The 14129-nt window shown below is 40.2% G+C and overlaps 1 protein-coding gene and 1 pseudogene across 4 annotated transcripts in view; both read right to left on the reverse strand.

Annotated features, from left to right (window-relative positions):
• LOC141146890 (UDP-glucuronosyltransferase 1A1-like) overlaps positions 1-14129 on the reverse strand; it is a 193044-nt gene that overhangs the window by 97796 nt on the left and 81119 nt on the right. The window contains exon 1 of one of the 4 annotated variants that reach the window (XM_073633671.1): positions 6618-7496. The exons of the other annotated variants lie outside the window; for them this stretch is intronic. Coding sequence (XP_073489772.1) covers positions 6618-7457 — 840 coding nt within the window. The 5' untranslated portion in view covers positions 7458-7496. Of the gene's footprint in view, positions 1-6617; positions 7497-14129 lie in introns of those variants that run through there. 4 annotated transcript variants of the gene reach the window in all.
• Positions 396-4667, reverse strand: LOC141146891 (UDP-glucuronosyltransferase 1A1 pseudogene; annotated as a pseudogene).

Consider the following 14129-nt stretch of genomic DNA (forward strand, 5'->3'; position numbering starts at 1 on the left):
GAAGAATCGTGGCACATAGGAAAGTGGGCTGGGAGACTGGGTTGCTTCCTGGTCAACCTCAAAAAAAGCCCCTCTCATGAAGAACACAGTTGGAATAGATAAATGTTCTGCTAATATCTCTCCACATGGTAAAATCGGATCAGTCAACATAGCATCAAACTTGAATGTTTCCAAATCATTGATAAGAGTTTCATTGTAAAGAAGGTTCTGACATGCTGCTACATAAGATGTTCTCATATTCACCAACCTATCATACATATACATTGCTTTCTGTAAGTCTGTCCTCTCTTCAAACACTGTATTCGCATAGTCTTTCATCATTGATTCCACATATTCTATGGTGTAGGGAGCAGAAAAAGTTCTCACAGTGAATTGGTCTAAATTCTTAAAGTGAAAGTTAACATCCGGGACAACCACAACACTCTCATGACCTCTGTGGGACAGCTCCTCCACCAAGTCTCGCATGCTGAGCCAATGGCTTCCATCTTGCGGTACAACTAGCAGCTTTCCACCTTCATTCAGTCTAAATGTCACTAAAAAAAAAAGAAATCTAAGAACGTTGCAAAAACTCATGTCTGCCAAGAAGTTCATTCAAAACACTTTACACAGCACTGTATGCACTTATATGCACTTGGTAATCCACTCTAATTCCTTATCAGCTATCACAAATGAACTTTGCTTTTTTGTTGAACTTTTTCAGATAACAAATGTTTCACTATATCTGTCAGTCTTGCAGTTGAAAGCTAAATTGTTAAATATGCATTTGTACAAAGTTGAGAAAGTAGGTAGTAAGAGAAAAACGATTTAGATTACTTCAAATTTGAACTTACTCTCCAAACTATAATGCATGGGCAAACCGAGAAAGGCATTCAACTTTTTGAGGAAAAGTAATTGTCCCTCAGTAAATAATAAAGAGGATGGTTTTGAACGTTCTTGTTCGTTAAAAATACAGGAAGTGAGGAGAACTTTCTGCATGGGAACATAGACAACTGTAAAAAAAAAGTTTACAGGGGCTGTAACTGTTCCTCACTCTAATCAAAATTATATTTAAAAAATTGGCTTGAGTTGCACCTTAATTCACAAAGGCCTAGTGTGCTGGTTGAGAAATTCATCCCTGTTATTTACTGACAACAAATAATAACACAATTGTTAAAAAAACATAGAAACACAGACTTTAAAGCGGTAGCAAGCATTGCACCTACTTGAGTCAGAGGGTTTCTTCGAACACAATTGATGCCTCCTATAAAGATCATGTTTGGCATAATAGGTCTAGGAAATTCAAATACAAACTCATATCTTAGAAGCCAAATGGAAGCTCTACTGAAAAGATCCATAACTGTGAAATCCTTTTGCAAGTAGTCTGAAGCTAAACGGGCATAGGGTGCATAGAATAAGCGGCATACAATCTGGTCGATATAACTTATTATAAAGTTTTTCGCTCTCTGGCTAAACTCCATATGATCGGTGTACACAGTAAAGAATCTGGGAACATAAGAAGCTGGAACTGGAGACTGTGTTGCTTCCAGGTCTGCACCGAAGAAAGCCCCCCTTATGAAAGACACGGACGGTATAGAAAGATGTTCAGCAATGATTTCTCCACATGGGTAGACGGGGTCATTCAGCATAGCATCAAACTTGTAGTCTTCCAAATACTTGATAAGGGAGTCATTTCGCAGTATGTACTCACACTGAGTAACTACAAAACTGGTTATGTTTACTATTCTATCATACATAAACTTCACATCCTGCAGAACAGGCCGGAATTGAAATATATCATGACCAGTCTCCTTTACCATCGATTTCATAAACTCTTTGTTAAAGGGTACAGTAAAAGTTCTCACTGTGACATTATCCATCTTATTTATGTACAAATGTACTTCAGGGACTACCATAACAATTTGGTGACCTCTTTGGGACAACTTCTCAACCACGCTACTCATGGCGAGCCAAGGACTTCCATCTTGTGGTATAACAAGCAATTTGCCACTTTCACTTAGTCTAAATGCTGTGGAGAAAAGAAGAATTCCAATAAAACTGAAGCACGTGACCCAGGTCCCCATGGCTAGATCCAGAGGCTCCACAGAATGAATGTTACTGTAGTCTGAGCTGAAATCCTTTTCAGAAATGAACTTTGAATACACATTGTATGGCACAAAAAAAAAATCAAAAGCAAATGACCTTGAGACTTAGATAACAGAATGTCAGGTGAATGTTTATGGCACAAATATTTGAACACTTTGTGCACAAAGAACGCTGACACACAGGGGTAAGGCTGTGCAGAATGAGCGGTAAGGATTTGTTAAAGCAAACACATAAGTATAGTGTATCTAAAGTCAAAACATCTTTTGGATACAGTGGTGAGGGGGTAGAGCCCCTGTCAGGCTTTATTGCTGCCATTAGGGAAAATCCCTTTCTGCTTGTGTTGGTGACCACTGTCACTTGGACAGAAATTGAAGGAATATTCAAAATTTTGATTTCCGTCAAAAGAGGAATAGAGGGGAAATCTTCCAATAAGGCCATTTGATATTTTTTCACTTTTGAGACATTTCCTCTCACTTGCTGTTGTGTTTACTGTGCAACAAGTAACAAAACATTTCCCTAGTGTGAAATAGATGACAGAACAGAAATAGAGAAATGTGACAAAATTTTACCATTCCCTACTCCATCCAAGATTTTTAAAAGTTTGTCTTAAAATTTATTTTGTAAAAAAATGGGACAATAAATATTTTAGCAAGAACTAATTAGCAAAAGCCTGGATTATGCCACTTACAGCCAATCACAATATATACTGTTCTAAAAGCTGAAATATGCAAGTATGGTATGTTGCTTAGTAAACAGACTATTACAGGAACATAACTTAATGTGTATACAGTGGAACCTTGGTTTACGAGTAACGCGGTTAATGAGCGATTTGAAAGACGAGCAATTTTTTTTTTTTTAAATCCTGACTCGGTTTGCAAGTATTGTCTCACAAAACGAGCAGGATTCAAGCCAACGGGGTGTGCAGTACCGCATTTGGCCAGAGGTGCGGCGGCGCCGGTGACACTCGGAATGGTTCAGAGCCATTTGGAAATACTCAGAATCACTCGGAAATACTCAGTTCCCAAGTGTTTCAGAGCCTTTCCTGAGGGTTTCCGAGTTCAACCGAGCTGTCCCCAAATTTTTCAGAGGCTCTCCCCCCACCTTTGGCCACATGCGGTGTTGCATGCAATAGAAGTCAATGCTGAACAAATTATCTTCGTTTCCATTGACTTCTATGGGGAAACTTGCTTTGATATGCGAGTGCTTTGTATTACAAGCATTCTCCTGGAACGGATTATGCTCGTATTCCAAGGTTCTACTGTATTACATTTCCAAAGCTTAGTTCAGAAAAGCATAACACATTCGGTATATGAATCCTTATGTAATATTTTTTTTTTGTATGAACACAAATTAATGTTTTATGCACTTATGGCAATATTGCACAAAACAATTTGATTTAATTATTTTCTAACATTTTCAAAACTCAGTTCACAAACCATTACCACATTTATTATTGCTCCCTAAACCTCAGGCTGGTAATAACTGTGAGTTTTATTGAGCTGTATTTTGAGGTGAGCATAAAAAGTTACCATTTGCAGTGGAGATAAATTAATTCATGGAATTGGAAGCTTTCAACAGACATAGCTGACCTCCAGGCAGATTTAAAAACAGAGGTTATGGCATTAACAAAATTCATGAAAACTGATGTTACAGCTGACATTTTTCCTTTCCTGGTTCCCTGGTTCCTCCATGACTGTCAGTCACCAACTCTCTGCTCTCCCCTCCAGCGCTCACGGGAGTGCTGGGCTGTGGAGGGGCTGGCTCAGGCTCTCAGTGGCTCACTGAGAGGCTGAGTCAGGTCCCCATCCATGCATCTGGGTGTATCCCGCCCGATCTTTCCTGAACCTGGACCAACTGAGTGGCGTCAGCCACCAGTGGACTTTAGTCTGCTGTCGGCTGAAAATGGGTCACAGGAATGCAGAACAAACTGCACTCCTGTGACCTACAGGAGAAGTATGGCTTTGCCATACTTCTCCTTTAGGGCTGGGGAAGAAAGGGCAAGATGTTAGATGCCCTCCAGCCATGAGGAAGGCTTTATCCGATTTGCTGCTTCTGGCTTGCTGCAACTCAGTGTGCACTACAGAGTACACAATTGTAATACAAGAGAGGAGCCTGTACAACTGTTCAAGCCTGACGGTAATGCTGGAGTTCAGCTTTAATGTATGTTAACTGCAACTAGTGTAAGTACTTGAATTTGTCTTTATATTAGCCTCTACTAATCTCTTGCACAGCAGCAGCACTCAGACTAAAGCCGGCCATAGACGGTGCAAATTTCTCAACCACTCCACTATCAGATCTGTCATCTACAGACCCACACCCACTCATGACCTAAGCCAGCTACTAAAATACACATTTCTGTATTGGCTGTGCTTCTCGCACATGTCATTACATATAGTACCTCCATCCCTAGTAAGTAATAAGTCACTGCAATGGTTTTCATATAATTTTTCAGGCTCTCTGAAAAATTATCTTTACAAACATTATTTTTCATTAATTCATTACAGTTGGAAACATTTTGGAATAGTAGGTCCTAACGGTGTGCTAAAACTGCCAGTACATAATGGTTTCAATGGCTACACATTTTTTAACTTAATGCACTCCCTGAATTAAGAAAAAATGTACCAGCATTTGTATCACCCCCCCCCCCCCGCCCTTTTAAATACTTACCTGAGTCCTCACTAGATCAATTGCTGTGCCCATATGTAGCAGTTCTCTCCTCCTCTCTATCCCTGCATTCACAGGACAGAGGCAGCATTGGGAGCCATTGGCTCCTGCTGATGTCAATCAAATCCTTTGAGAAGGGAACAGGGCTGAGCGTCCTGTGTGTGTCTATAAATGCACACAATCCGGTTCTGGAGCGAGCCTGCAGGTGTGCCACCATAGGAAGAGGAGGAGTGAAGAGCGCCAGTGGGGGACATCAGAGGAGGAGGTTGGGGACCACTTTGTGCAATACCATTGAATAGAGCTGGTAAATATAAACCTGTGTGTTATTTTCATTAAAAAATACTTTACAATTGCTTTAATAAGGGTTATAAGTTCTCCATAAACACTACTCAGTAGGTTGCTGTGGTGCTCACCTTCTTACAACAAAATGTCTCTTGGTGTAATATCATGAGTTTTAGCCTCAGGCTCCTTGCCGCACTCAAGCCTACACCACTACGAACCCAGGGCTGTAGTCATACCAAATCTTTGTTCTTACCTTCGACCCACTTCTACTTGCACTGAATTGAGCTGCACTTCTTGTCATATTACTACTCACAGGGTTGAAGGATTATCACAAGTGCAACAATGCTCAGTTAAAGTGCCCCAATGTAAGCTGGCAGAAGACTAACTAAACGGACTGCCCCTACCATTAGTCTCACAGGTCCCCCCCTAGATTCCTCTACCTTTGTTGATGTTAATTCTAATATAACTGTGCTTACCCATCTGATTTAGGACTACTACTGTCATCACTAGCACACTGGCAAGCTTCGGTATTGTTAGATAAAACCTCACTGCCACCCACTATCACATTTTTGGGTGTTATTGCTACTGTTTATGCTGGTCTGGGTGGCCTAAGCCCTTTTATATCTAGTCCTCATGGTTAGCCATCCTTGATTGACATAATATTCCAGTGTTGCAGGAGTTTATACAGTTCTAAGGCTGTCAGGAGTTCTCATTAAAAGAGCCATACTACAGCTTCTATGAATTACACAGGGTCTATTAAAGTGTTACTTAACCCAGGACCCTGCATTTACTATATCTGGTCTCCCACAGTACAAAGAACATGGAAATGCAATAGTTTAATAAATATAAACTGCTGAATATCTTTTCCCATTAGCAGTTAAAGCAGTCTTGTGACTTCTATCAGTGTCTGGTTAAAGCTTGTAGGAGGAGTTTTCATTCTACCGTGACTGTCCTATTAGGCTGCAGGAGCCCTGACCCTCTGTCTGGACAGTGCTGATTGGCCTTGTGCTGATCACATGCACTCTCTAAAAGAAAATAAAAACTCTCTAGCAACACACATCAAACCGAGCATGTGTAGTTTGTCCCCAAGGTTCTGTTCAATCAGGAGATGGTTTGGGGACTGTGGAAGAAGGGGAGGATCAGACAACACAGGATCAAACAACCTTTTTACACAAGGCAGAGGATTAACCCCTTAGGTTCCACAGTGAGTATAACAAGCATGCTTTACTGCATATACAAACTGATTTTACTGTTGTGGGTTTAGTAACACTTTAATGTAGTGGGCGGAGCTATCCATCATCCCCCTGTCCCCCATTCACCGATCATATGTTTTTAGAAAATGTGTATACTGTTATTTAACAGGTTACCGTTTGATTTCTGGTTTACCACAGATTCACTCCAGGCTTATTTGCAATTATTGGTATTTCACATAAAAACAATGCTTAAATTCCCACTAAAAGGCACATTATTACAAAGAACACTAGAAGACCACATTCTTTAAATTTGTACATTGCACACTCTGTATCTGGTCAACAACTCTCAACACATTTTTTTAGACTGTTGAGCTTGAACACACTAAGTACACTTACCGGGTTTGCTCTTTTCTTCTCTGGACAGCTATGACCCCCGATAAACAACATATTTGGCATTAAAGGTTTAGCAGACTCTAGTACAAAATCATATTTGTATAACCAAAGTTCAGCCTGACTAAATATTTCAAGTAACTTCACATCTCTATGTAGGAACTTGGAGGCCAGTCTGTTGTATTCAGTCTCAATTTGCTGGCAGGCTAAGGTTTCTAAAATGTGAAACAGAACATTCCTCATTCGCTGGAAAATATCCTCCTGATTGTTACCTAGGTTAGAGTGATCTGAATTTGGGCAATTTGCAGCCTTTTTATCCCAGCCACAGGGAAGTGAGGGTAGAAAATAAATGGATCGGAGCTGGAGATGTTTTGCAAGGATTGGACCACAGGGAAAAAAAGGATCCATGACTGAAACATCAAAACGTCTTTTTTCCAAGAAACTAAGCAACTCCTGGTCAGCCAGGAGATCCAGACAGGTACAAGATAAAACTGATGCAGTATACTTCATCCTCTTATATTCTGTATTAATAGCACTTAGCAAGCTGTCCATCAGAGATTGACCTGATATAGGTTCCAGATTTATACTGAGCCCAGACTTAAGGAGAGGGGCACTGTACATCTTCACTGTTATTCCTTCAAATGAGCCCATGTCCATCATGTTCCTAGGTATCACCAACACTATCTCATGTCCGTTTTGTTGGATTTTATCCACCATAGTGCGCATGTCAAGCCACGTATCGGTATCTTGAGCAATTACCAGTACATTTCCACTCTCTGCCAAGGTGGGAAGACCCAGAATGACAACAATCCAGATGAATGTCAGTGAAAGAATAATGGCCGCCATGTCTGAGTGAGTAGTCTGCACTCTCTAAGAACCCACCTCAGAAATAGATTCTTATTAATCTGGTTTTCAGTGAGTCAAATAATTTAAATAGCCTGTGTCTATCACAATGACTCAAGTGCTGGACACTCCCTTCTATAACAACAATTTGTCAGCCTTATCATAAAATGTGATAACTAATGTATAGTAGCTATTAGAATTATTCATAATAAATAACATTTTAAAAAGATAAAGCAGGTGAGAGCCCAGTGTTCTGGTAAAGTGTAAACATTGAGTGATATTCAAAACTGAATACAGGTAAAGGTAAGGTTAGAAATGTAGGAAATTCCTTATTCAGGCGTTCTGCAAACCTCTTGAATTTCTTTGTTTAAATTGTGCTTTCTGTTACATATTTTATAATGAAAAATAAAGAGTAAGGACAGCAGGGCAATGCAACCGGTAAATTTTTATTGCAGCCCCCCAGCAGCATTCACTCATGTTTACACTCCACTCAGTTCAAGCGCCAGGAGCAAAGATTAATACCTGGTACTTCTGGGTGTGGAGACCTAGGGGTTTATTTACTAAAGGCAAATCCACTTTGCACTGCAAGTTCACTTGGAAGTGCAGTCGCTGTAGATCTGAAGGGGACATGCACGGAAAATAAAAAACAAAATTTTTGCTTGCACATGATTGGATGATAAAATCAGCAGAGCTTCCCCTCATTTCTGATCTTCCCTTTAGATCCAAAGTGACTGCAGTGCACTTGTAGTGCAAAGTGGATTTGCCTTTAGTAAATAAACCCCCAGGTCTCCACAAGTAAGTAGTAAATCAGCCCCCATGTGTTTTACTCCATGCATCTATTGAAATAGTGCTACTACCCCGAAATAAATTAAAACAAAGGTGTCCTTCGCGCTCGTCGGATGATAAAATGCAAATAACAGTGATAACTGGGCTATTTTAAAGTGAAATTAAATCACATAACAGATAAGTGACAATATTGCAGCAAAATGAGGGTGTTCACACCAACACTTAGTATAGTAAATAATCAAATAAATTTCGCGCAATATTAATGAGATGTGAATCAACATATATAAAATCAGTGAAAAAAACGAACAAAATTGTGACAATTAGGATAATGGTCAATAGGGGTACTGCTGCAGGGATAAATATCTCTGTATTGCAGCATATAGCTATGGCTACTATCTTATAATTACAGTGATATATATTTAAACATTACCGTGAATGAAAAACATGAATTCCTGTAGCCATTAATAGTTAGTAATAGGTGATATGTGCAAACAATGCAATAAATATTTCCATAGAATATCAAACATAATATCAAAAAGAATGGTGAAAGAAAATCCACTTCAGTGCTGAATTTTAGTGCAAACATTAGCAATGAAAGTTCTTAGGGGAGATAGATGGGTAGCGACATAAAACTGTCTGTAAAGTTCTTTTATTCAATTCTGGCACATAGAGTGTGGTAGATATGTGTCCCTGCTGGTGGTGTCTCCTAATATGGTCTCACAGGACCCTCACCTTCAAATTATAGTCAACAGGCATTAAGTGATTATAGGTTTTGAATGTAGAGGTTGTCACTGGGATCCTCGCTTTCTTTGTTATTATTCCTCCATCGTTCTTTCTATGTATCTCCGATCTAGTTCTGTCAGCGGTGGAGGAGATAAAACAAATAGGGGAGGGGGAGAAAAGAAGGCTCCACTAGCGTAATAAAGTTTTAAAATCGGAGGGGGGGTATTTATTTTAAGTAATGCTCTTACATTTAATGCATTAAAAAAAGGCAGAGTAATGTAAAAAAGGTCTGGCGTTCTCAGTGCCCTCTCACTTGTGCTTCAAAACTGTGTACCGCTCCAGCCAATCCCTACGCGTTACGACACCGTCACGTGTCTTCATCTACTCAGGCACCTATTACTAACTATTAATGGCTACAGGAATTCATGTTTTTCATTCACGGTAATGTTTAAATATATATCACTGTAATTATAAGATAGTAGCCATAGCTATATGCTGCAATACAGAGATAGTTATCCCTGCAGCAGTACCCCTATTGACCATTATCCTAATTGTCACAATTTTGTTCGTTTTTTTCACGGATTTTATATATGTTGATTCACATCTCATTAATATTGCGTGAAATTTATTTGATTATTTACCACGAAATAAGCCCTTAATGATAAGCAGGATGGGATATAGACTCATATGCTATGCCCCAGTACTCAGGCATCCAAACGTCCAATCACAGAGAAAAAAATCCAGCACCACGATGTCTCAAAAATAAAACATATAAGATTTTATTTACCACATCAGCCCCGGAAGGTTTATTTTAACTGACAATTGCGCGGTCATGCGACGCTGTACCCAAATAAAATGTTTGTCTGTTTTTTCCCACAAATAGAGCTTTCTTTTGGTGGTATTTGACCACTTGTGCCGTTTTTATTTTTTGCGCTATAAACAAAATAAGGCAGGCAATTTTTAAAGTAAAAACAATATTTTTTACTTTCTGCTATAAAACATATCCAATACATTTTTTTTAAAAAAATGTCTTCATCAGTTTAGGCCAATATGTATTCTGCTACATATTTTTGGTAAAGAAAATCCCAATAAGCGTATTTTGATTGGTTTGCACAAAAGTTATAGCATCTACAAACTATGGGATATATTTATTTATTTTTTACTAGTAATGGCAGCGATCAGCGACTTATAGCGGGACTGTGATATTGCTGTGGACAAATCAGGCACCTACAGTGCCTTGCAAAAGTATCTTCTCCCTTGGCTTTTTACCTATTTTGTTACATTACAGCCTTTAGTTCAATGTTTTTTTAATCTGAATTATATGTGATGGATCAGAACACAATAGTCTAAGTTGGTGAAGTAAAATTATAAAAATATATACATAAAACTATTTTTCAGAAATAAAAAACTGATAATTGTCATGTGCGTATGTATTCACCCCTTTTGTTATGAAGCCCATAAAAAGCTCTGGTGCAACCAATTACCTTCAGAAGTTACATAATTAGTGAAATGATGTCCACCTGTGCGCAATCTAAGGCTCGATTCACACCTATGCATGTTGCTTTTGAGCGTTTTTGGAGTTTTTTTTTTCATGCTTGCCACGTTTTTGAGCAGCGTTTTTGCGGCGTTTTTGCTGCGATTTGCGTTTTTTTTTTTTTTTTTTACAGTTTTTTTACAGTCTTAAAAAAAATAAAAAAAAAAAAAAAAAAAAAAAAAACAAACGGCAAAAACGCATCAAAAACGCTGTAAAAACGCTGCAAAAACGGTGCACATGCGTTTTTGATGCTTGTCCATTGAATTGTATTACATGCAAAACGCTGCATTTTGCATGAAAAAAAGTCCCTGACCCTTTCCAAAAATGCAGAGATACAAAAAGGCATTGATGTGAACATGTTCCATAGGAAACCATGTTAAAAAATTCCCATGCATTTCTTCAAAATGCAAAATGCATCAAAAAACGCGCTAGTGTGAATGGAGCCTAAGTGTCACATGATCTGTCATTACATATACACACCTTTGTGAAAGGCCCCAGATGCTGCAACACCTAAGCAAGAGGCACCACTAACCAATCACTGCCATGAAGACCAAGGAACTCCCCAAACAAGTAAGGGACAATGTTGTTGAGAAGTACAAGTCAGGGTTAGGTTTTAAAAAAATATCCAAATCTTTGATGATCCCTAGGAGCACCATCAAATCTATCATAACCAAATGGAAAGAACATGGCACAACAGCAAACCTGCCAAGAGACGGCCGCGCACCAAAACTCACGGAGCGGGCAAGGAGGGCATTAGTCAGAGAGGCAGCACAGAGACCTAAGGTAACCCTGGAGGAGCTGCAGAGTTCCACAGCAGAGACTGGAGTATCTGTACATAGGACGACAATAAGCCGTACGCTCCATAGAGTTGGGCTTTATGGCAGATGGCCAGAAGAAAGCCATTACTTTCAGCAAAAAACAAAATGTCAAGTTTTGAGTTTGTGAAAAGGCATGTGGGAGACTCCCAAAATGTATGGAGGAAGGTGCTCTAGTCTGATGAGACTAAAGCTGAACTTTTTGGCCATAAAAGAAAATGCTAAACGCTCTGTCTGGCGCAAACTCAACACATCACATCACCCAAAGAACACCATCCCTACTGTGAAAACATGGTGGTGGAAGCATCATGCTGTGGGGATGTTTTTCAGCAGTCGGGAATGGGAAACTGGTCAGAGTTGAGGGAAAGATGGATGGTGCTAAATACAGGGATATTCTTGAGCCAAACCTGTACTACTCTGTGTGTGATTTGAGGCTAGGATGGAGGTTCAACTTCCAGTAGGACAATGACCCCAAACACACTGCTAAAGCAACACTTGAGTGGTTTAAGGGGAAACATGTAAATGTAATGGAATGGCCTAGTCAAAGCCCAGACCTCAATCTAATAGAAAATCTGTGGTCAGACTTAAAGTTTGCTGTTCACAAGCGCAAACCATCCAACTTGAAGGAGCAGTTTTGCAAGGGTGAATGGACAAAAATCCCAGTGGTAAGATGTGGCAAGCTCATAGAGACTTATCCAAAGCGACTTGGAGCTGTGATAGCCGCAAAAGGTGGCTCTACAAAGTATTGATTTTAGGGGGGTGAATAGTTATGAACATTGACTTTTTCTGTTATTTTGTCCTATTTGTTGGTTGCTTCACGTGTTCTGTAAATTAAATGATGCAAATCCTCAAACAATCTATGTTAATTACAGGTTGTGAGGCAACAAAACACAAAAAATGCCAAGGCAGGTGAATACTTTTGCAAGGCACTGTAACTGTGACTTTAGACACGTTTTGGGGACCAGTGACTCTAATACAGTGATCAGTGCTAAAAAAAATATGCACAGTCACTGTACTAATGACACTGGCAGGGAAGGGGTTAACATCAGGGGCAATCAAAGGGTTAAATGTGCTCCTAGGGAGTGCTTACTAACTGTGGGGGAGGTGCTTTGACTGGGGGAAGGTAAAGATCCTTGTTCCTGCTTAGCAGAAACACAAGATGTCCATTTTCCCCTCTCACAGGATGGCAATCTACCTTGTTTACATAGGCAGACCTCAGTTGTGCCTGTCTCCTGAACGATCAGCGGGTCCTGGCGGACATCACATCCGCCGGACCCTCTGATTGGCTCCCAATGTGTCCAATTACAGCGGGAGCGGGTCGCCGGCAGTGCGCACGCGTGCCTTAGACCCGGAAGTGTCAGATCATGTACTAGGTACGTGATCTGGCACAAAGTGGCTGCCCGCAAGCTGTTAATCTAGCCAATAAAAGGAATCAACACCAGTAGTTATTGACGCGTTTTACATAGGTCTTATGCATGTCTTTTACTCCCTGTTCTTCCACGTAATTGAGCTAGTGCTCTATAATTGCCTACTCAGGCACCCAGTCCTGTCACATGGAGCAGAGAAAGCGTTTACTTTCCTCAGCCCAGCAGATGAATAGAAGGTAAATACAAGTAATTGTGGGGACCAGGTTCACCAAAATAATGCCCTGTACACACGATAGGATTTTCCGACGGAAAATGTTCTATGGGAGCTTGTTGTCGGAAATTCCGACCGTGTGTAGGCTCCATCGGACATTTTCCATCGGAATTTCCGTCACACAAAATTTGAGAGCTGGTTTCCAAATTTTCCAACAACAAAATCCATTGTCGTAAATTCCGATCGTGTGTACACAATTCCAACGCACAAAGTTCCACACATGCTCGGAATCAAGCAGAAAAGCCGCACTGGCTATTGAACTTCATTTTTCTCAGCTCGTCATACGTGTTGTACGTCACCGCGTTCTTGACGTTGGGAATTTTCAACCAATTTTCGTGTGCATACAAGACAAGTTTGAGCCAACATCCATCGGAAAAAAAACATGGATTTTGTTGTTGGAAAATCCTATTGCGTGTACAGGGCATTAGAGTGAATCTGTTGCTTTGCCCTACATTGTCAAAGCACAAGTTCTCTTTAAAGTTGAACTCTAGGAATAAACTGTTTTTATTTCTTTTCTTCTTTTAATTCTAAACACAAGTAAATATTTCACCCTCATATAAAATCTCATTTACATATTCATAAACTAAGACATAACAAGAAAAGAGAAACACTCCACAGAACAGATCCCGGGTGGCCCCAGAAATGGATAGTGTTGTCCCTTTAAGCAGGAATGTAACTAAAATGATGACAAAAGGCTTTTCACCACTGATAACTCTGTTTTTGTCCCAAGAGGTCCCTCGGTGGCCAGCAAAAGGGTCCTCCCTCTCAAGCTTTGGATAACTGAAACACTGGATTCAACTGCAAGAGAAGTGTAGTACTGTACATGCAGTACATAGCCCTCTCTCAGCAGACAGTCTCCACTGCAGCAGCATGTATCTATGAGGCTCACTCATCCAGCACTGGAAAAAGCAGCTGCCTCTAAACATAGTAGCACAATATTCATAGTGACCAGTCACTCTCTCTGCATAAGCTCTCAGTAGTAAAGTCCTCTTGCAGCTTTCCTCCTGCAGCACAGTTTAGGAACAGACAGTCCAAAGCCCTCTCTGGGCTCCAGGCAGCACAGTCTGGGATCACCCCCCCAGGCAGCTCAACTTCCCCTGCAGTTCTCAGCAGACTCCCTCTGTATTCCACATGGGTTTCTGCTTTTTTCCTGAGTAGTGGGTAGGGTTAAGTGTGGCC

The sequence above is a fragment of the Aquarana catesbeiana genome, linkage group LG06, assembly GCF_042186555.1.
Source record: "Aquarana catesbeiana isolate 2022-GZ linkage group LG06, ASM4218655v1, whole genome shotgun sequence".
Classification (NCBI taxonomy): domain Eukaryota; kingdom Metazoa; phylum Chordata; class Amphibia; order Anura; family Ranidae; genus Aquarana; species Aquarana catesbeiana.